The sequence below is a fragment of the Phyllostomus discolor genome, chromosome 15 (genome assembly GCF_004126475.2).
Source record: "Phyllostomus discolor isolate MPI-MPIP mPhyDis1 chromosome 15, mPhyDis1.pri.v3, whole genome shotgun sequence".
Classification (NCBI taxonomy): domain Eukaryota; kingdom Metazoa; phylum Chordata; class Mammalia; order Chiroptera; family Phyllostomidae; genus Phyllostomus; species Phyllostomus discolor.
The window spans coordinates 22,429,919-22,451,425 of NC_040917.2; the positions used below are offsets into that span (position 1 = coordinate 22,429,919).

The window sequence follows — 21,507 nt, forward strand, 5'->3', positions numbered from 1 at the left end:
CTCTCCTACAAAGTAAGGAGGGGTTTTTTGGTGTATTCGATTTTTTTTTTCTGATTTTCTGTTTGATTGTCCCCCACTATTTTTATTGTTGACACCAACACGGATGTCCCCATTTCCCCCCTTTGTCCCCCTCCTCCCAGCCCCTGCACCCCTCCCCTGTGCCCGCCACCACGCTGCGGTCTGTGTCTATGGGCTGTACATACAGGATCTTCGACTAGTCCCTTCACCTTCTTTCAACCAGCTGTCCCTCCCTGTCCCCTCTGACAGCCGTCAGTCTGTCCCACGGGTCCACGCCTCTTTCCATTCTGTCCATCAGATTCCACGCACGAGTGAGATCGTGCGGTATTTAAAATGCAGTGGGGGCAAGTCCACATTATTGCTCACGATTGAGCTACAGCAGGGTATCAGAGCTGGCTGAACATATGTGATGAACTTCAAAGGTGTTTTGGAAACTGCTTCAATTATTTCCTGATGTAAGAGAACCCTTTTATGAAGGGTTCAGGCTCATGGAGTCAGGAAATAAAGCAGGGTTCCGAGAACTGGACGGGTTATTTGCGCAAGACTTTGTCATGTCAGCACGCGGGGCTGTCAGAAGCCGGCAGCCCGGGATCTCGGGCGAGCGGTAGGACACCATTGGACAGTTGCACCCGTATTCATTACCCAGGGGATTTGCCCGAGTATCGCTCCTGCCCCTTCAGCAATTTTTAGAAAGCCTTTGGAAAGGCAGGATGTAAGCTGCGAATGGCAGTGTGGAAAGGGAGCTTTTGTGTGTGTGTGTGTGAGATGAAGGTGAGAGAGAAGACATTTTCTCTTCCTAATAAAAACAGAGCGTAGGTTGGCATCTACGATACCATCTCACAAATCCATAAAGAACTGGAAGTTTATGCAATTTTAAACCACCTCAGGAAAATGTTCGTGCGTATCTTTTAATTCCAAGTCATTTAGCTTGTATTTAAACATGCTAGCCTAGCAAAACCACATCCGCGATTTCACTGGTACAAATGAAATAGATCGGAATAGAGTGCGGCTTGGGGAGAAGAAAGAAAGGAAATTAAAATTACTGCCTTCAGGAAAATAACACTTACAGGACCTAAAAATTGTTTAATAACTTCAACCAAAAATGCAAATTCTTTTTAAAGAGTCTGAATTCTAGCTCTTACTCCTAAAACCTCTCCTAACGATTATAGAGTGATTAAGGCCTTCACTACTGGTGATCAGAGACCCTGAGAATTTCATGCCGCCCACTGACCTCTGGGACCCCGTGAGAAGTCCCTCACTGTCTACCACCCTCAGTTTCCTCTCCTAAAGAGACTGAGTTACAGGCCAGATCAGTATTCCCAGCTATCTGGGTCTCACGAAGCAGTTCCCGGGATGGGGGCTGAGCTGATGTGGGGCTGCAGTTTATTTTGTTGTTGTTTTTTTTAAGATTTTATTTATTTATTTTTAGACAGAGGAGGAAGGGAGGGAGAAAGAGAGGGAGTGAAAAATCGCCTCTAGCACACCCCATACTGGAGATATGGCCTGCACCCCAGGCATGTGCCCTGACTGGGAATCAAACCGGCGATGCTTTGGCTCGCAGGCCTGTGCTTGGCCTACTAAGCTACACTAGCCAGGGCTGCAGTTTCTTTTATTTATTTATTTATTTATTTATTTATAAAGATTTTCTTTAGTTATTTTTAGAGAGGGAAGGGGGAGAAGGAGAGAGAGAGAGAGAGACATCAATGTGCGGTTGCTGGGGGCCATGGCCTGCAACCCAGGCATGTACCCTGGCTGGGAATCGAACCTGAGACGCTTTGGTTCGCAGCCCGCGCTCAATCGTCTGAGCTACACCAGCCAGCAGCAGCCAGGGCGCTGCAGTTTCTGTTTTAACGAGGACATCGACTGAGCTAACAAGCAAACGGCCATCTCCGGGCGCGGCGCAGAGGTCCGCCACGGCGCGCTGCAACACGCGCTGAGCACGTCAAGGAGCTTCCTTCCCAGCAGCCCGCGTGGGGAGCCGCAGGGTCGCGGGGTCTGCACGAGCGTCATCGTCGGGTTGCACAAGCGGGAAGGAGAAGTGCTGTGGCAACGCTGGTCCTTATCTCGGGGGCCAAGCGTCGCCCTGCGAGTGTGTGGTGTCATTTCCCTAAACAACGCGGGTCCGGTTGCACTTCGGTTCTTCACTTCCACATTTCTCGGTCTCCACCGGGGCAGAGGTCGTGGAACTCTTTTCCTCCTCTAACTTTTAGGCGCGGCTGACAGAGTGGAGATAACATTTCCTTCCACCATGGACAACAGTGGATTTATAACATTAACAAGTGAAGGGCGTAATAAATTACACACCTCTGCTTTGTAGAGAGACCATGGGAACATCACTGATTTTCTTTTCTCAATTAAACATGTGTGAGTCAAAGGAAAAAACTTTTTTCAAGTTAATACACAGTTCAGCAAAAGAAGAAGCGAGCAAAGACGCCAAAATCAGGTAAAATCATAATTTTTAAAACCTGCCTTATGCTTTTAAAAAACATTACTGATGAATATTTGTTAGCCCTTGTTTTTAAAATGGCCAATTTAAAATATATTGATTGCACTGTTGCCATGAAAAATAAGTTTTTATCCGAAGTAAACAACTGTTAAGTCTAATGTTTTCATTTAAAAAAAAAAGTGCAACAATTTTAACTACACAAACTAGTCACAATCTTTACGGAAATAGAATCTTAAATGATTTGCAGTCACTGAGGTGAAAAAAAAACACAAATATTTCACATATGCTATCCTAATTCCTCTACAAACATAGTGTTTAAGTGAAATTCTTGAAGAAAGCCATTGCGAGTGTGGGTGGTGGGTGAGGATGGCTGTCCGGGAAGGTCATCTGTTCCCAACCTGACAGTCCCAGGGACAGTCCGTGGTCCCAGGTGTCCTGAGGCTAATCCCTGTTCACCACAGAGCCAAGGAAAAGAGAAACCGGCTGAGTCTCCTCCTGCAGAAAGCAGAGTTCCATGAGGAGCCACTCCCCGGCAGACCTGGGCCCTTGGCCAGAGACACCAGGTGAGCAGCTTTTCGTTACTTGGTATGAGGGGTAGATGGAGGGATTTTGCGGATGCTATCATGAAAAATTTCAGAAAGAGACAACCAGGGATTTCCACTGTATTGGAAGTTACAAAGTAATATAGGAAGGTCAGAGGTCTCATTGCAAATATATATATATATATATATATTCTATGAAATTTCACTACTTTAATATCTTGAATTATATAACTCAATAAATGTAAAGTTGCTCTTTTAAAATGATAGACTTGTCAATTTTGAATATTTTTCCTTATAAACTGATGAAATACTCATTAAGAGTTTTCACAATATAATATTGTAATTGAGAAGAGCTAGTCTTATCCTTCCTCAGCAATTTGAAAGAATGTTCTAGATAGAATAGCAAGTAAAGCACAAAAGAGGCTGTTTGGTCATTTTTAGCCATTTATTTAATTCAAACAGAAAATGGAATCACCCTTATATACTTGTATAATATAACATTGTCTGAATAGGAAATAGGACCGATAAAAGATCCAAGACAAATATATTTGATTCCCTAAATCATCAACATATCAAAACATCTGTTCTATTTAAAATGTTTTACATTTCTTATCCCTTTAAAACCTCACCAAACTTCCTGTATCTATTTAAAAAAAATTGCTGCACATTGTGATAAGAGTTTCAAGGAAATTGCAGTTTAAAAAATTGACTGAAAGACACTATCAGTTTAGGTTCTTCTATTCACTGAATGAAGAAAGGTAGTTGACCTCATTTTTTCTTGGGTTTTAACCTAACATACGATGAATTTTCCCTTAGAAACTAATCACAGGCAGAACTGAAAAGAAAGTTGATTGATGTTTTTGACGTTTCCAACGTGAACGCAACTTTCATTATGTGATAGTCACAAGGGAACCCGGTGAAACGGGCGGAGAAGAGAGCACTTGTGGCTCACGCCAGGGCTGAGGCTTAGAAAGGCTTTCTGCACGCTCCGCCATAAAACCTGTTGTGTCTCGCACAGAGTCTGCCCCGAGGAAGCGGTGAGATGGGGTGAATCGTTCGAAAAGCTGCTCTCCCATAAAGGTTAGTGGTATTTTTCTCAAATATGTATTCCTTAATGGAAAATTATAAAAAGTGTGCCTGTAGCTATACAACAGAGGCTGTAATAAAGACTGAGTCTGATTGATAATTCACAGAAATCTGACTTTCTGATCAACAGAAATAACTAAATAATATAAGAGTCCACTAATGGAAAATACTTTTTAAATTAGTCTTATTTATTATGAATTATTTATTGTGATTGAAATAGTATTTGTTTGTGCTGTGGTTAATAGTTTCAAATTTTTCATATTTCTGGCTTTTGAATGAGACCCTTAGTTTTGTGAAATTCCAGATATATCTGTGTTATTTTTATTGTTAAGGAGCTAAAATGTAAACTATTTGTTTTCATGGACATTCAGGAAACCCTCGTGAAAATAGTTTCCTTTAATTTTATAAGTGCTGTACTCTTCACATCTGTCATCTGTTTTTAAAGCAGAACTTTGCACAAGTGAAGAGTCGGGGGGGGGGGTAAGTTAGGGTGGAGCTTGGCAGAGGGATGGGAGGTTGGGACTAATGCCGAGCCCCGCCTGCCCGTCTCGCACTGTGACCCAGCCCAGGGGCCAGCCGGAGCACGGGCTATAGGGCCGGTTCACAGACCATAGCAGGTGAGCGAGCTCCCTCTGTCCTCACTCCGTCCCAGAGGCCTTCCAGGGAGCGGAACCACCCAAGCTACACTGGACTGCTAAGCAGCAATGGGGCGGGGCAGCCACAGGGTCCCTGGTTGGCTGCACTGACCCAGGCAGAGTCTGCCTGAGAAGCCAGCATGCTTTGTCATTGCCAAGGGCCCACACACTTCCTGGGGCCCCCACAGCCCTCATCTCCAACTTCTCCTGCTCTTACCTCTCACCCTTGGAAACCAAAACCCTACCCAGCAATTCCCCAGGTGAAGCTAACCAGGCTGCTCTAAGACTGTTCACAGCGTTGGGGGTGGGGTTCTCACCCTAGGGTGTCAACTGGAAGAAGGGGTTCTTATTTGGGGGGCAGCTGGGGGGCCATAATTCAGCCTCAATGACTGCGTTCCATCTGGTGAAACCCCGCCTTGCCTTGTCTGTCCTCATTTCTGTTTCTCCTCCTCCTCAATTGTCTATCCTGTGTGAGGCCTCGGCGACAGGTTCAAGTTCCCTTGAATTTAGTGGCCTAAACATCCTGTTTCTGCAGGCTGTTCCAGAAAAATTCCCCTCTTCCAGGGAAAACAGATTAAGCCTCCGAATAGTAATATTGACCCAGAGAAAGAAAAATGTACAGAGAAACCAAGACTTAAGTTTAGGCAAGGACATAATCAATGAAGATGAAGGGTCATAGTAAGAAGGGACATTCACGCTGAGAAAATACAGCTTGTTAGTCTTTCCTCCTTATTTCCCTGTTACTTAATACTCGGTTACTTAATGCTCTATTACTCCCTTTGGAGAAGAGGAAGGTAAACAGTTTTCCTCAATTACTCACTTTTCTTCATTCCCTGTATCCAATCATTTCTGAACTAGAGTCAAAATTCTTGCCAGATATATGTCAAACCCGGCCCACCCTCACCAGTTCCGCCACCACTAAATTTTTCAGGTGAAGCTAATCACAGCAACCTGCATAAAACATGCTTCCATAAGTCATGCCTGCCAGATCCACTTCATTAAAATTTTTCCCAATTATTTCCAATATTTCAGCATATCCTGCCCCCCCCCTTTAGCAAGGGGAGAAAGTATAGTGGAATTCAGTTACCTGTAGCTTGACTGTTTATTATAAGGAGACATCTTTTCAGCTGTGAACACCTAACCCAGCATTTCACCTGGTAAACATTAAGAAATATTAAGTACTCAACTAACACAACCAACTTTGTCGTGAGAAATAGTCCAGGGTCCCTCTGAGCTTTGAGTTCCAGTTCCCTCCTGCAACATAATCATGTGTAACCTCATTAAGCTTCCTAATCACTCTGACCTTCAGCCTCGGAGACAGACGACCGGATCTGTAGCCCCAATGGAAACAGATTTCTGTCAGAATTAATGAGATGGCCAATAAGATATCAATGACCAATGACAGCTTGACGCTGCACAAATGTAAATATTTATGGCTCTTACACCAAATAGCAACGATTAATATTAATTACTGCTTTGTGTGCCCCAGTCCACTCCTCACTGGATAAACATCGTGGACAGGGTTAAATGTCAGTTGTAATAAACACATAAGCTGGGTTTATTCCCTTAACTTAATAGTAAATGGGCGCATAATGATTCCATGACGCTCCCACAGCCCACCCAGAGAGAAGAAAGGGGGCAGTGGTGCTAGCCCCACGGAAAACTCTCTCCTGGCAGGCTGTGCTCGTTCTACTCTGTAAGTGGTCAAACCCAAACAGAAAAAAACACATAGATCTGTTCTTTTTTGTGGGTGAAAGCACTGAAGAGCCGTGAGAGAGCAGCACTTTGAACCGAGAGGGGAGCAGCACAGATAGCACGACATCAGCGCTGGCCCACCTGCGCGCCACTGTCAGCTCTGGGGATCGAAGTGCTAATTACATTACATTGAACTCACCCAGATTATGCACTGGTATGCTGTTAGTGAGTCCTCAAAACTCCAGTGATCTCAACGGCAAAGCTTATTGTAACATTGAATGGTCAACCTTAAAACAATCAGCTAAAATAGTCTCTTGGTGGCAACGGTTACATTCAGCTTATTTCTACTGACTTGACTAGGCCAAAGGGGGGGTGGGGACAAGGAAAGGTCTTATACTGGTGTATGTCCACACACACCCATAGGCACGCTGCTAGAAAGACCTGGCTCTATCAAATCTTCTAGAATTTCCCTTTGGTTCAGTAATTCTCAAATTCTGTATGTCGTATCTATAAAAAGTAAATGGAAGTTGTATTAAATTTAGTCAAGTGGGACATGAAGTGATAAACAACATAGAATTTGAGTATTCAGTTTGACAAAATGGCTGTCAAAACCTCTAGAGACTGATCATTTGCATCCTTAGAAAGGGAACCACAGAAGAGATGGTTCTTAACTCTAGATTTCAGGGGATTCATCAAAATCTGCCATCTGGACAGGAGGAAAGGAGAACACCCAAGCAGAGGGGGACTGCGGGCATGGGGAACTGGCCAACACAGTGGATTTAGGGAACCATTACAAAGTGCCTCCTTGCTGCGAAGCAACATTTGAAAAGAGGTGGCTACGGTAGGAGACAATACACTACTGAGACTGACAGAGGGAGGGATGGTTTTGCTGTGAAACCCCCCAAAAAAAACCCACGCAGCTTTTTTTTGTATTTTCACTAATTTACTCAAATTTCAGTCTTAACATGTCATTTAATTCTCTTAAATTTCAGAAAACACTGTAGGTAAAAATCCAAGGAAATCTAAACCATACATGGACTTTAATAACAATAATGTGTCAGTATTTCATAATAGCAGGGAAATGAATGTGGGTCTATGTCAGCTGTCCTATCTTGTAACTTCTCTAGCAATCTGAATCTGTTCTAAAATGAGTGTTTAAGGAATGATCTCAAACATACCACTCAGTAAGTTATTGGAATGCCTCAAAACTTTAACTGCTGTTCCCCATTTTTTTCTATGAAGATAGTAGAATATTTTTTTTCTGCCATCCTTGTTTATTGGCATATTAGTCTATAATTGCAAAATGAATCATAAAAATCTGTAATTTAGCTACATACAGAATTAATAATTTCTAAATGTTGTTCAGTAAAGACAAAAAGCATGAATAAATACAAAACTAACATCAGACTGTGTCTGCCTGTCATAGTGGGTTTCCCACGGAGTCATCAGTCTTCTCACTGACTCTGAAAGTCAAGGCTATTGTTGACTTTGTTGACAGTACAAAGTCAAGTCAGTTAATTCCAATAAAATTATTTATGTACGTTATACTCATGCGTACGTGTTGTGGTATATGGTGTATGTATATGTATATGGTTCTGGGTGAAACATCTCTGAAAGTAAAATACTGCTGCTGAATGTATATAATTTGGAAAATGACTGGCTAAATCCATGAAAAATGCTAAGGAACTTGTGGTGTGTGATGTGGGCTTTAGAAACCCATTGGAAGAGATTATTTGTATATAGATGTGTGTGAGATTCCAACAGGCAGAAGAAAAGGTAATTGTTGAGCAGAGGAAAGGGTACAAAAAGGATTTGAGAAATGTGAGATTTTGGTACAACGTGAAAAAGCAAGCAGCTCACATTCCCTGAGGTGGAGAGTAGTCAACAAACAGGTTGAAGATCAAGTTGGCACAAACTTTGGAAGAGTTTGTTAGGAAGCTACCTACGGGTGGAGAGGTAGAATTCTGTGCGTGTCATATGGACGATCTACAGGGCTGTTAGAAACCTAAAAGCTGACCTCAAGGTCAGGGCTGTTTTGGAAAGAAAATGAATTTGGTGACTGTATGTGTGTTTATGTTGTGAAGTGAGGTGAGGAAGAAATAAGAGATGAAAAAAGAAAGGATGAGGCAAAGATCCCCAGGTTTTACTCTATAATGAGAGGAAGACAGCGGTGCCTTTTATGGATGAGAATTAGAGGCAGAACAAGGGGGTTTGTGAGAAGATACCTGGCTGGAGTTTGAACTGACGTAGTTGCCAGAAGCTTAATCGGAAGCTCTGCAGGGGCTGGGAGGCACACACTTAGAAGATGAGACAGGGTTTGGTTGTGGATGGAGATTCTCTAACCATCTCACACAGTTCCTAACCGACAGAAAAGAGGATGTCCTGTGAAGGAGTCCCCATCAACACAGCACCCTCCAACCAGCACTCGACTGCTTACTATCCCGCATACTCTTTCCCCACGCGTGGCAAAGAATTCCAGTATCTTAACAATTTCATTAATGACTGTTTGCTTGGACTCTTTTCACCCTGAATTATGGTTCTACTAAGTTTAATTTTGAGAATAATGTACCATAGGTAAGGCAGAAGTAAAATATGTATGTGTCCTTTCATCCCCTCACTTTTTTTTTTAATTTATTTACTTATTTTTAGAGAGGGAAGCGAGGGAGAAAGAGAGAGAGAGAGAAACATCAATGTGTGGTTGCTGGTGGCTGTGGCCTGCAACCCAGGCATGTGCCCTGACTGGGAATCGAACCTGCAATGCTTTGGTTTGCAGCCCACGCTCAGTCCACTGAGCTACGGCAGCCAGGGCTCATCCCTTCAATTTAAAAGCACAAACTAATTAGACTGTGGAAAGCACTTACGACTGACAGTGAGGGAAGGCTACGAGGAAACGTGTACCCTGTTTTGAGGAAGGAAATGAGTACTTCTCCTTACACATTTCACCTAGTGGCTTTTCAAGTTGCTCTTCCTGATTTCTAGCTACCAATGTTCTGCAAGATAAGGGATTCTGCTGTTCTGAAAAAATAAATTTCTGAATCGAGCTAACCCATCATAAACACCCAATTCTTTAATCATCTACATGATAAAAATAAGTAAAGTCCACGTTAAATTATAAGTGAATCGCACATACAAATTATTATTGCAGAAGTAACCACAACATTCTGCAGCAGGTCAGAGCTCCGGAGCCCAGCACGCAAGGGGAAATGACTCAACCTAGAGCTGAGGGCATGAGCCTGTATGTGGGCTCCCAACCTCAGAGCCGCAAGACTTTTGTTTCGTTTGGTTCCTCGGCATCAGAAAACCACTCCAGCAGGTGCCAGAGTTTCCACTTTGAAACACCCAGTTCCAAGCACTTCCTTCTGATCGTGGGTTCTAACGGGAGGCTGTGGCAGCTGCGTTTACCACCGCTGCCGTCCGAAGGCCTGCTCGGTAAGTGACAGCCTCCGTGTGACAGATGGCTCCGCTGTGACTTGACTTGACGCAGCTGCCCGAAGAGAGGAAGAGAAACAGGAAGTAGCTAATGCGCCCGGATTATCTTGCACAGTACGGCGTGTCACTTTTAAAAAGGGCAATTTACTCCGACTTTTAAACAAATGAACTCCTTCCTTCTTCATCGTTAGTGGCTTTCTCCAGTCAGTATTTATTCCTGTCCACTGCAGTCATATGATGCCAACAGAGTCCATCCGCCCTGAGCCCATCACTCAAAGTGACACTCTTAGCACCTGGCCCTTTTCCTAGCACTGGTGCCGTGAGTTCCTTTTGAACGTCCGTATCCATCAAACCCGAGGCTAACCATGGTGGCGGAGGGCTTTGCACGGTGTTCCAGGCACACTGGCCAGCACGCAGTCCACACTCGTGCTTGGAGGATTGGCAAGGGACTATATTTTAAGTAGCATTTATGTTGTTTTCTGAAAGACTTCCATCTCCGTTCCACGCATGTTGATCTGTCTCTGCAGCTCCAAACAGAGTGTCACCCCTGTGACAGTCCTTCGTCAGTCCTTCGTCCATACATGCCCGCCTTGTCTGACCACCTCCACGTCCCTCCACAGTCGGGACTTCATTGCTTTACAGTAGTTCATCGGTACAGGTCCTATAATTTTTTACAAAATAAACCTGGGTTCGAATCCCAGGGCTATCTTTTACTAGCTGTAGAATTTCAAGCAACTTAACTCTCTGAACCTCAGTTTTTCCATCTGTACAATGGGTATAACACAATCCGCTCCACAGGGCTGGCGTGGAAATGAAACGGCACTGCACCCATCACAAGCATGGCGTAATCTACCAAGACTTTGCAAACCCTCCAAATTTCTAACTATTGTAACAAATATTGCGTTTTCAGTACATAATACAGTCCTCAGGTTCATACTAGGTATTTCATAAATTTTTAAAAGATAGATGAAAGAAGCTATTTTTAATAAATAAGGGCCAATTTCAGTTGCCTTGCACGTAGATAATCCATTTTAGGTATCAGTACAAAGAATTTAATTAAAACTGAGATTTATGAGTAAGAAAAGCAATGGTTATATCCCTCTAAAATTGTGAGAATTATTAGTAAACTCACTTTAGGAACAATGTGGTGTTTTAACACTGACCAGCTGGTGCTGATACATGACATAGGGAGAGAAGAAATTAAGATGTAAAAGTTTTTTTTTTCTTCACTGGGGTCTAAGTAACTCTGTTTCTGGCCCCCACTGTAAGAGAGCAGGCATTTCATTTTGCCAACTTTGCTTCACTTTCCTTTTAGACAGTAACAGAGGAACAAGTAGGAAGGAAGCAAAAGTGCCTTATTGTGCCGCACACTGTAAACAGACGGAACAATGACACCCCCCCATACTCGGGTGTCGGCAGCGCGCACACTTCCACGTGACCGGGTTTCGTTCTTTCAGTCGGGGTTCCCCGGAAACATTCTCACCTTCGTGTTGTGGCCTCGCTTCCTGTGGCGTCCTGACCCCTAGCCGAGGACTTCTTTCCAGAAACCCACCTTGCAGCTGCCACCAAGCAAATACGAAATTTCAGGTTTCCATTAAAAAAAAATGCAAAGCAGCTATCCGTTCTGAACATAACTATTGGGGCCACACTGAGACTTAAGAGTTTTTTTAACGAATGTAGGCCAGTATAAAGTGGATGTTTATTGGGAAGGAGAAGGACGCAGTTTAGAAATTTGAGAGTAAAGGAAGTATGAGCGTTTCGTGAAGCAGTGGTTTCTCATGACACTAAAAATTTACCCAGAGGAAACTTGTCAGGGACTTTTTTTTTTTTTTGGTGAGTTCTGCTGCAGGCCGGGGCTGACTACAGAGCGGTGCAGAGCAGCCGGCCTGCAGACCACTGTCGGCTGGCGTGCAGCTTTGGCCTTCCCGGGCCCGCACCCCACACGCGGTCCACGGGTCTCACCCTCCTTCTGTGTCGAGTCGGGGTTGAAGGCTGGTTCCACCACGGCCTCTCGTCTCCTTCTGAACCATTGCAGAAGAAGAAGGAAGAACATAAATAACAAGAATAAACAATAAAACCAGAGGTTAGGCAACGAAGCCACCTTGCCTGTCACATAAGTAGAAAAGGAAGAGGTTTTGAAGCCATTAGCAACCGGCCTCAGAGTCCAGGCCTGCCGGGTCCAGGAACGCGCTGCCGTGGGGGTCTCAGCCACTCAGGGAACGTGACCTCAGCAATAAGGGACTCGGCCTGCTCGTGTGCAAGTCCAGGTGCTGGAACAGCGAGGGTGAAAGGAATCGTGGGGAACAAAACCAAACAGGAACACCCCAAAAACCGAGAACCCCGTGACGACTGCCGTGAGAAGAGACCCTGGCAAATCCCGCCCACCCGACCTCCTCTGGTGCATTCTGGCAGTGATTGGGTTCACAGATAGGGCCACCGGAAAGAGATCACTAACTTTATTCTGAAGTGCACACACGCTTAGGTACTTAGGGAAAATCTTCTCTGCCAAAAGTCTTCAAAGGAACATCGTCCCTTCATGTTTCCCTGGGGCCTCCCGAGAAAAAGCACCTGACTCGGTTTGAAGCATTAACCTTGAAAACAAAACGCTGAGCTGGAGAAGTAGGAAAGAGCACGGTTACACCTCAGTCACACGGATCCCGCCGGCTGCTTCCCGGGGATGAGCGCGTGGGGGCTCATTCGGAGGCCGCTCAGCAGTCAGGCCCCCTTCGGACAGTGGGGTCCCACCAGGACCTGTCGCCCCGACACCCAGTGACTGATGCTGACAAGTTCTGCATCGCAAGCCAGACGCTCGCGGTGCCTTCTCGAACTCACATTGAGCCTCTTGCTTGCTTGCCACGCTTGTTTCTTCACTAGCACTGAACCACCAACAGCTGGTGCCCTGGGCCCACTTACTGGGGAAAGGAAACAGCAGCGTCTCCCGTCTGTCCAGGCAAAACTCGGATGGAGGGGGCTGTGGGCAGAAGGGGCCCACAGGGTGTCACACCCAGGGCTTGAGCTGTCCCATCTCTGGTGCTGGGGGGCTGCCCAGACTGTCACGGCGTTTCTGACTCCTGCTTTCCTAACCAGGTTCCTGGACCTCTGATGTATTCAAAAGACTGCTCACAACATTTAAATAAAAGTGGGTGGGGGGGCTTCATGACAAAGAGGACAAGTTCTACGCACAGGGGAAGTCGATGGTGATACGTAAAGCATAATTTGAGGGTTGTATCTGTTTTCTGTGCCTGCTTTCACGATTTATAACAACTTCAGTGACTTAAAATGACACAGATGTATTATCTCCTCATTCCGCAGGTCAGAAGGGCAGGACGGACCTCATGGGCCTCGGGGCGGGGGGCAGGAAACAGAACAAGGTGTCAGCAGGCTGTTTTCCTTTCTGGAGGGTCTAGGGGAGACTTCTGTCAGAGTCACGTGGGTTTGGGGCAGAATTCAGCTTTCTGAAGTTTTGGGCCAAGGTCTCCCTTCTGTTGCTGGCTCTATGCGGAGGGCCATTCCCACCTTCTAGAACCCACCACATTCTCTGGCTCATCACCATCTCCTTCGGCCTCCAAGGGCAGCAACAGCCCCCACGTGGTGCCTCTCCGACCCACACTGCCGACTCTCCCTTCCTCTGGTACACACTCACCGGATTATATTGGCTCCACCTGCACAGAAGTACCCTCCCTCTCGGGCTCCTCCGCAGTAATCACGGTGACGAAGCCCCTTCTCCCCGGGAAGGTCGTGGGTCCCCAGGTTCCGGGGGTGGGGCGCGCACAGCTCTGGGGGCCTGTGGCCACGCCTGCCACGGCAAGGGCTGCTTCCAGGGCGTGACGCATTTCTGAAATGCCTTTGCTTGTTTCAAACGTGAGGCCAGGAGCAACCGAACTTACCGGGAACTCGGTTTCCTGGTCTGTGAAAAGGAATATGGGAGGGCAGGTCCCAGGCATCGTGGCAAACACTAAACACAGTCAGGAGTATAAACAGCACTTAGTGCTCCAAACCTCTCAATGTGTTATAAATGCAAACCCCCTAGTCACTGCCACGCGTCTACCAGAAGAGATTTATTCCTCTCGCTTCATTCTCTGTGGGACTGTGTATGCCACAAGCAATCGCTGACCACGGGATAGCGTTCTCGAGGGCAGGGGACACAGGAAGTGACTATGAGTGAAAAGGAGTTGAGCGGACAAAGCCTAGAATTGGGGTTGTAAACAGGGAGGTCCAGAGTCCCGAGTACCAGGGTACAGTCTAGAGGTGGGGGTAGCTTTGGTGGAATGGCTTCTCGGCTTTATAAAATAGCCCCCCCACACACACACACGCAAACCCAGGGAGAGGCACGGCCGAAGGATACCCAGAGCAAGGCCCAGAGTATAGGGGTCCCTCTTACGCAGGTCTGAGAATGATACCAGCCTCATTCCGACAGCTGAGAAGGTCACCGCTGATTCCCACGAGGACGCTGCTCACGGGGATACTGCTGCAGGCGTGGGGAGCTGCTCTGCCCGAGAGAGAGGACGGAGCTGCTCCGTCAGCATGTCCAGCTGGACCTTAGTAACAGGTAGTACATTTTCTCAGCACTGATGTGTACCAGTTAACCTGTGCCACTGCTTTTCTTGGTAGATGGGCTGGAGACTTTTACGAGGTTTCTGAAAACCGAATTCAGCGAGGAAAACATTGAGTTTTGGAAGGCCTGCGAGGACTTCAAGAAAAGCAAAGACCCTCAGCAAATTCTCTTTAAAGCACAAGCAATATATGAGAAATTTATCCAGACTGATGCGCCGCAAGAGGTAAAGATGACTGGGAAAATGTACGGGTGTTTGAAGAGTGTTTGAAAAATGCTTGAAAGAATCAAATCGGGACCTCCATCCATCCCACCAGGAAGGCTAGGGTTTTGCTGAAGCAGACTGGGCGTTTACAGGTTTGTCCGTGCGAGCGGAATGTGGTCTGAGATACGGCCGAGGAGAAAAGGCCTAATGAAGTCGCTTCCTGGGGTTACTTCTGTTCTAGACTAAGAGTGGACGTGGTCGCTTGCAGCAGTTAGATTCAGTCCCATATCCACATCAGTCGCCCCAGCAGAGCGAACTGCCATGGGAGCTGGAGACCTCGGTAAGCGCCGAAGGGAAGAGAACTCGAAAAGTGTGCCTCACACACCCCCTTACCGTTAGCTCACCCACCCAGACAAACTTCCGTTTGCCCTGACGTGGTTGTTCCTTAAGAGAGACTAAAAAGACGCAAACAGAGACACGCGGGAAAGGTAACTTGGCAGCGGCTCAAGCAGAAACACAAATGCGATTGATTGTCTCTGACCGCAGGCAGGCTCGGGGTGAGGTCACTGTGTGATCCAATCGCTGGAATGGCTATAAAACGAGCAAACGTTACCTGTCCCCACGTGGGAACTCAACAGAGTTTCTGTATTTTTATTATGTGTTCCGCAAATAGTGTTTCCTCACCGGAGTGGTAACCTGGGAGTCTGGCCTGCTAAGAGTTCTGCTCGGCTCCATGTTAGTATTGTCCACGAGGTAACAGTGTCTGTGCGGGTATCGGTCCACACAAAACGGTCATCGTCCTTGCTTCAGTGTGTTTTATTCCGCCCGGCCATTCGGTGTGTTGCTCTGCTGTTCCCAATGCCCCCTTATACTCAGGCCAAAGAACAAGTCGGCTAACTGTACGGGGTTGCCCAGGAGGGGAGGAGAAAGACCCCCCCCCCACACACACACACACCTGCAAGGCCCCGCCATCAGAGCCAGATATATCAGCGGGGCTTGGATAAAAAGCATTAACAGATCTTACATATTTAAACTATGTTCCTTTCAGCACAATTTTGCACGCAGAAAAGTACAACATAAGGAAGAAAGTGCTGGGATACAACAACAGTCCCGCCCTCGGGTCCCAAAGAGGCCCCCACTCCCTGCCTGCCATCCCTGACCATTACTTTGCGCATGACTGCAAAGGAGCTGAGCCCGGCGGTCCCTGAGACCCTAGCGGTCACGGCAGCCCATTACTCCACACTAGCAGAGTGAGAAGGGCTGGCAGCAGGGGGAGACCAGAGCCGCGTGGGATGCCGGCCCACAGTCTCTCATCCGACCCCCAGACCCGCGACAGGGGACCACCCCCTCGCCCAAGCTCGGTGCCCACTCCAGTGCTGAATGAATAGCCTTGTGCTGCTTCTCAGCGGTGTTTACCTCAGTAGACTGACCATAATTACACTTTTTTTTGAAATTATCCAGGTTAACCTTGACTTTCACACCAAAGAGCTCATCGCCCAGAGCATCGCACAGCCCACCCTCCGCAGTTTCGACGCTGCGCAGAGCCGAGTGCACCAGCTCATGGAGCAGGACAGTTACAAGCGCTTCCTAAAGTCCGACGTCTACGTGGGCTTGGTGGAAGGCAGGCCTCCCAGACCCAGCAACCTGAGGAGGCGGTCCCGCTCCTTCACCTACAACGAATTCCAGGACGTGAAGTCGGACGTCTCCATTTGGCTGTAAGGGAGGCTAACTTGGCTCACATGGGCCGCAAGCTTGTCCATCTGCTTCTAAGACGCGGCGTGCGTGGTAGCAAACGGGTCCCTCATTTAGAATGAAACACGTTGTGTGAAGGGATCTTAGGAGGGTGGATCAAAACTTTTCCTCTAACGATACGAACCGCACTGGCCCATTTGCTGTGTAACACCTTTCATTAGACTCCATTCCCTTCGTAATCCGAAAACTAGATGCTAACAGACACTGATGAATAAATATAACCAAAAAGTAATATATATGGTACCTTAAATTATGAAGTACATTCACTGAAAGGTCAATACATAGACAAAACTTTGTATCTGTATTATTCTTAAGCCTATCTATTGCAAAATATAATAAATACATTCTCTAAAAAAAAATCACATAATCATGAAGAAAATGAGAACTTTGCGACTGAGTCTATTTTTTGCTAGCCAATTTAGGACATATTTCATTCTTTTCTATGTTTTGTTTGTTTTCTTGTCCAAGTGAATGTTTTGCAAAGAATTTTAAGTAACGGAAGTTTTCAGGATGTTATACCCACACATAGATATATATCAACAGTTTGATTTTTAAGAGATAAATAATAATCCTAATTATTCTTCAGTTGACTAAATAAGTGTAATTTCTCTACCACACTACACTGTTTCTCCCTCATTAAGAAAAATCCTTAGGCAAATGTTGTAGGTGTGATAAAAAGATAATATTTATACTTTACAGAAGATGCTGATTAGAAAATTAGTGTGACAAACAACAGGTAAAAAGGGACTGGAGACAAATAAAGTCAATAAAATAACTACACACTGTTTTAAAAGTCATGTGAGAAGCATTTTGAATCCCTGAACGCTGAAAATATTATTGATTGTGTTCATTCCAGCAACTATAAGAACCTGCCTAAAAAAGGAAAATACATCATTGAATCTTCACTTTCTTATTTTTCACACAGAATCTCTGAAGCTTTTAGAAACTCAGGCATAACTTAAACTGGGCCTCCATTTTTTTAAATACCCAAGTCAGGAAATGTATCTCTAAAGGTAGAGTCACATAATCATCACAGCAAAATAATGTGTTAGTGTCTACTAGGTATCAGGATTCTCTTCTACTAAAACACAGCCTCAGGTGAGTATATCAAACACACCAACCTCTCCAAGTCATCTCGTTGATGTTGCCGGAAATTAAACCTTAAATCAGAACTTAATCTGAAAGTAGGTTATTTCCTTCAAATTTACTTTTGCTGATATTGTCAATATGTACAGTGAACAGACTCATGCATACACATAATTGTTGATAGAAATGCAAACTACATTTTAGAAACAATTGTTTTAGATCTTATTTTATTCATAAAATGCTAAAGATACTATAATTTAATTGGTAATATTTGGAGCAATAAAAATTCAGATGATTTTATTTTGCAGAAAAAATGAGCTATGTATATTGGCATGGTATCTGAACTTGTTACCCATCATTTCAGTCATAGGTACACATATAAATGTACACAGTTCCAGACTTCCAGATTCTTGGAAGGATTGAGATACTTAATAATTAGCTTTATAGTAAAATTGCTTATTTAATTCAATTCATACTCAGTATTTAAATACTACGTTTAGAAAATTCTGTCTGGCTTTTATACTGAAGGTATATGTTACGTGTTGAATGGATGCATCTCTTAAATTCATTTTTAAGTATAAGCTACCTTAATTTTTAGATATTTACTTGGATCATTTTTAAAAGATTTAATTGGAGCTGTTGGTTTATTCCTTTGTTTTACAAAAACCCTCATTGCTTCTTCTGAATACTCTCTAATTGCGTCCAGGGTTTTAATGCACCTATAAAATAAATGCAGGAATGGCTAACACTGGCTAAAATTAAAATGATAAGAAGCAAACATTGAAATTGATCACAGAGGTCAACTTTTGTCTTCCACGTTTTAAGGCTGAGTCTGGCAAAAATATAAACGGTTATTTGCTCAGCTCACTTCAAAAGACAAGTGATGGTTCAGATCAGACTTGAACAAGGAAAAGAATTCATGTATCAAATGTAATGCCACAATGATAAATTAGCACCTTTTTGATGCCTTTAAAAAATCTCTAATTATGCTACACAAAATAAAAGAGCACTAAAGATCATACCAAAATAAGTGGATCACACAGAAAGAAATGCAGCCTTTCACACAAATGGGGGTGGGGTGGGGGGGAAAGTGGTGTGCGGGGCAGGGGAAAACCAGGGAATTAATCCCTATGAAAACGCCCTCTAATAGGAAAGAAGTTTGTACATATACTAATATCTTCTTTGTAACTGAATTATAGACTTCATTAAACCATTATTGACTGTTTATAGTTTTCATTTTACAAGCTCTGAAGTCAAGAAACTTGACAAGTTTACTATTTCGCATGTTATTATTCTTTTTTCTGCTTCTTTTAAAATTAAAATTCCTGAAAAATCCTTTGAGTCTCATGTGATTTTACAGATGGGATTATTTTCTCTCTCAGGCTCTGGCTTCCTAAACTAAATAATAGTTTATTGAGATTATTCTATAAATTTTCTCTTTAAGCCTGGCTCACATACAAAACTATTCCTGAGTGCAAAAATACACTGATGCTTCCATTTTTTTAAATTTCCTGCATACCACTCCATGCAAAAACACTTCAATATGAAAATCGAATCAGGAACGTTTATGAAGAGGAAGTAAAATTCCTATAATGTGATTTCACAGTTTTGAAAGTAAGACGCAGCCCTGGCTGGCGTAGCTCAGTGGATTGAGCGTGGGCTGCGAATCAAAGTGTCGCAGGTTCGATTCCCAGCCAGGGTACATGCCTGGGTTGTAGACCATGACCCCCAGCAACCGCACATTGATGTTTCTCTCTGTCTCTCTTTCTCCTTCCCTTCCTTCTCTAAACATAAATAAATAAAATCTTAAGAAAGAAAGAAAGAAAGAAAGAAAGAAAGAAAGAAAGAAAGAAAGAAAGAAAGAAAGACGCTCTGTTCATTTAAAACACAGGGTGCATGGGAAGTCCCGAGCCCTCCTTCTTCCCCAGGCGAGGCCTCGCTGCCACGCACGCGGCATCGGGAGGCCCCGGGAACTTCGGGAGGCAGCTGAGATTGTGCAAACAGACAACACGCAACCTGCAGTTCTGTCTTCCCGAGAAGTCACCGGAGGTTTAGAACTACCCTGACTCACTCCCAGAGAAAACAAAAAATCGTTGACTATTTGTTAACTACAGGCAAAAAAGTATCTTTTTCTATGTCTAGGTATTTAAGACTTTTGTTTGTTTCTCAGTATGCAAGTGTGTTACCGGAAGTCCGGACTGAGGATACTCAGTTATTTACAAAATCAAGTCTCTTTTTCTCAATATGTGTTACACCAGTTTGGAGCAGCCTAAGGAAAATGCCAACTATGCCAGGATTTGGCATAAAAAGCACCGTCAAATCCTGATAATATTAGAGCTAATTGTTGCAGGTACTTTTTTCTGCTGTATGCCAACATTTTAAACAGCGCCATTTCCTTCTCATCCTGAGCAAACAAACTATTTTAACATTGTGATTCTTTTTTTACTAATTGCCTAGATTTTGATTTCATTATGTAATAGGGTCGACGACTCGAAATGCCAATGGCTCCTCTTACACCTGAACAGTGAGGAGGAGACATTTTCTGAAAAGAGACATTCCCGCAGCAGGTTCGTTCCACAATTTAATTTCTTTCCACAAGGTAAAGGTCATGGTGAGGCTATGAGAGTGTTAATTTGCATGAGGAACGCACGTGGAATATGAAAATAATGTAGCATAAAATATTCATAATTCAAGCTTTTAAAAGCAGCCCTGGGGCTAAGGCCATTCTAGGAAATGGTTCAACAACTACAGCAAACTTTTCTCGGTGATGCCAGCTACCATGTGCCCACTCCCCACTCCCAGCGACAGGAGCAGACAGTCCTGTGGGGTCCCGAGCTGCAGGGCGAGGCCGCCCTGTGTGGTGCCTCCTTCCTGAGCACGCGGGCCTTGCAACATGTGTCTCGATGCCCCTTTGTCAGCCATGGACACGGCTGTGTGTGCGGTCCCGCCGACCCCGACCTGTGGCTCAGGCGCGGGTCAGATTTGGGCTGATAATCTCTTTGTGTTTCCGTGTTTTTCAATGACGACCGACACTCAGTGCATGGCTGGCCACGTCCCGTGTTTACTTGCCTGAACAGGACTGGAGTTGCGTTCTTATTCACGATAGTGAGGCAGACACCTGTTGGTCTGCTTCTCTGAAAACTGACTTATTTTATTTAGTACGAGCGCCAGGGAGCCACAGTCTCTCGGAGTCAGTCTAGTGACTCCATCCCCGGTCCCTTCAAGTGAGAAGAACAATTCTCCGTGTTTCCTGATTGCAAAGTCTGGTTTTCTGCAACCCTCGTGTGCATGTACAAGCCTTTCTTGGCATTTTACGAAGGATCCTCTAAAGTATTCCTTCGGAGACGGGGTCCTGTTTCTCAGCTGATCTCAACTGCAGTGACGCCTAAAAAGAGGACACGGCGTGGCTCACGCGTGCCCCTCCGTGCAGCATCTGGCTCCTGGTGCTGGGGCGCTCACAAGGCCTGTTGGCCTCCCTCTCTCCTTCCACGGCCGCCTCCATGCGCTCCAGCTGCCCTGACGCAGAGTCCGGATTCCCAGCCGTTTACTGGGCTCTGTGGTCTCAGCCTAGATGAAAGCAAGTGTGTTGGGGCGGGTGTTGGGGGGGAGCAGTCTGTTCTTGGGGTCGGGGGACACGGTGCCAAGAGACGGAGAGCAGACACGATCCTGTGGCTGGAGAGGACAGGGCCCACGCCCCCTTTGGAAGAGCCAAAAATCAGGCTTGAGGAGAAAAAAAGCACATGATTTCTACATGATTTCCATTAGCCTCTTTGCCATGGGCTCCAAGTCAGGTTATGCCGCTGAAAACGCGAGTTGAATGCTTCTCATCCATCCCCTTCTTTCCCAAACACCGGATGCCGGAGCCCTCACCCAGTACGGTTTCCTTCTGTGTCAGTGGTTTCCGTTATCCTAAGATTTTATCTCCCCCCCCCCGGGTTTGCTTAGTCAATACACAGAGAAACATTATCCAGCATTACCAATGAGTGCCACAGCACAGAAGTCACCCTGAACCAGAAGTTCTCTCCAGGCTGGTTGTGCCCTCCCCTGGGGAGACACTAACC

The 21,507-nt window shown here is 45.1% G+C and overlaps 1 protein-coding gene across 1 annotated transcript; it reads left to right on the forward strand.

The window, feature by feature from the left end:
* Positions 1-2,055: 2,055 nt before the first annotated feature.
* On the forward strand, positions 2,056-18,354 carry RGS18 (regulator of G protein signaling 18). Its single transcript, XM_028531396.2, has 5 exons — positions 2,056-2,461; positions 2,926-3,027; positions 4,025-4,086; positions 14,463-14,629; positions 16,070-18,354. Exons 1-5 carry the CDS (start codon positions 2,343-2,345, stop codon positions 16,325-16,327), a joined length of 708 nt encoding a protein of 235 aa, XP_028387197.1. The 5' UTR covers positions 2,056-2,342; the 3' UTR covers positions 16,328-18,354.
* Positions 18,355-21,507: the final 3,153 nt, after the last annotated feature.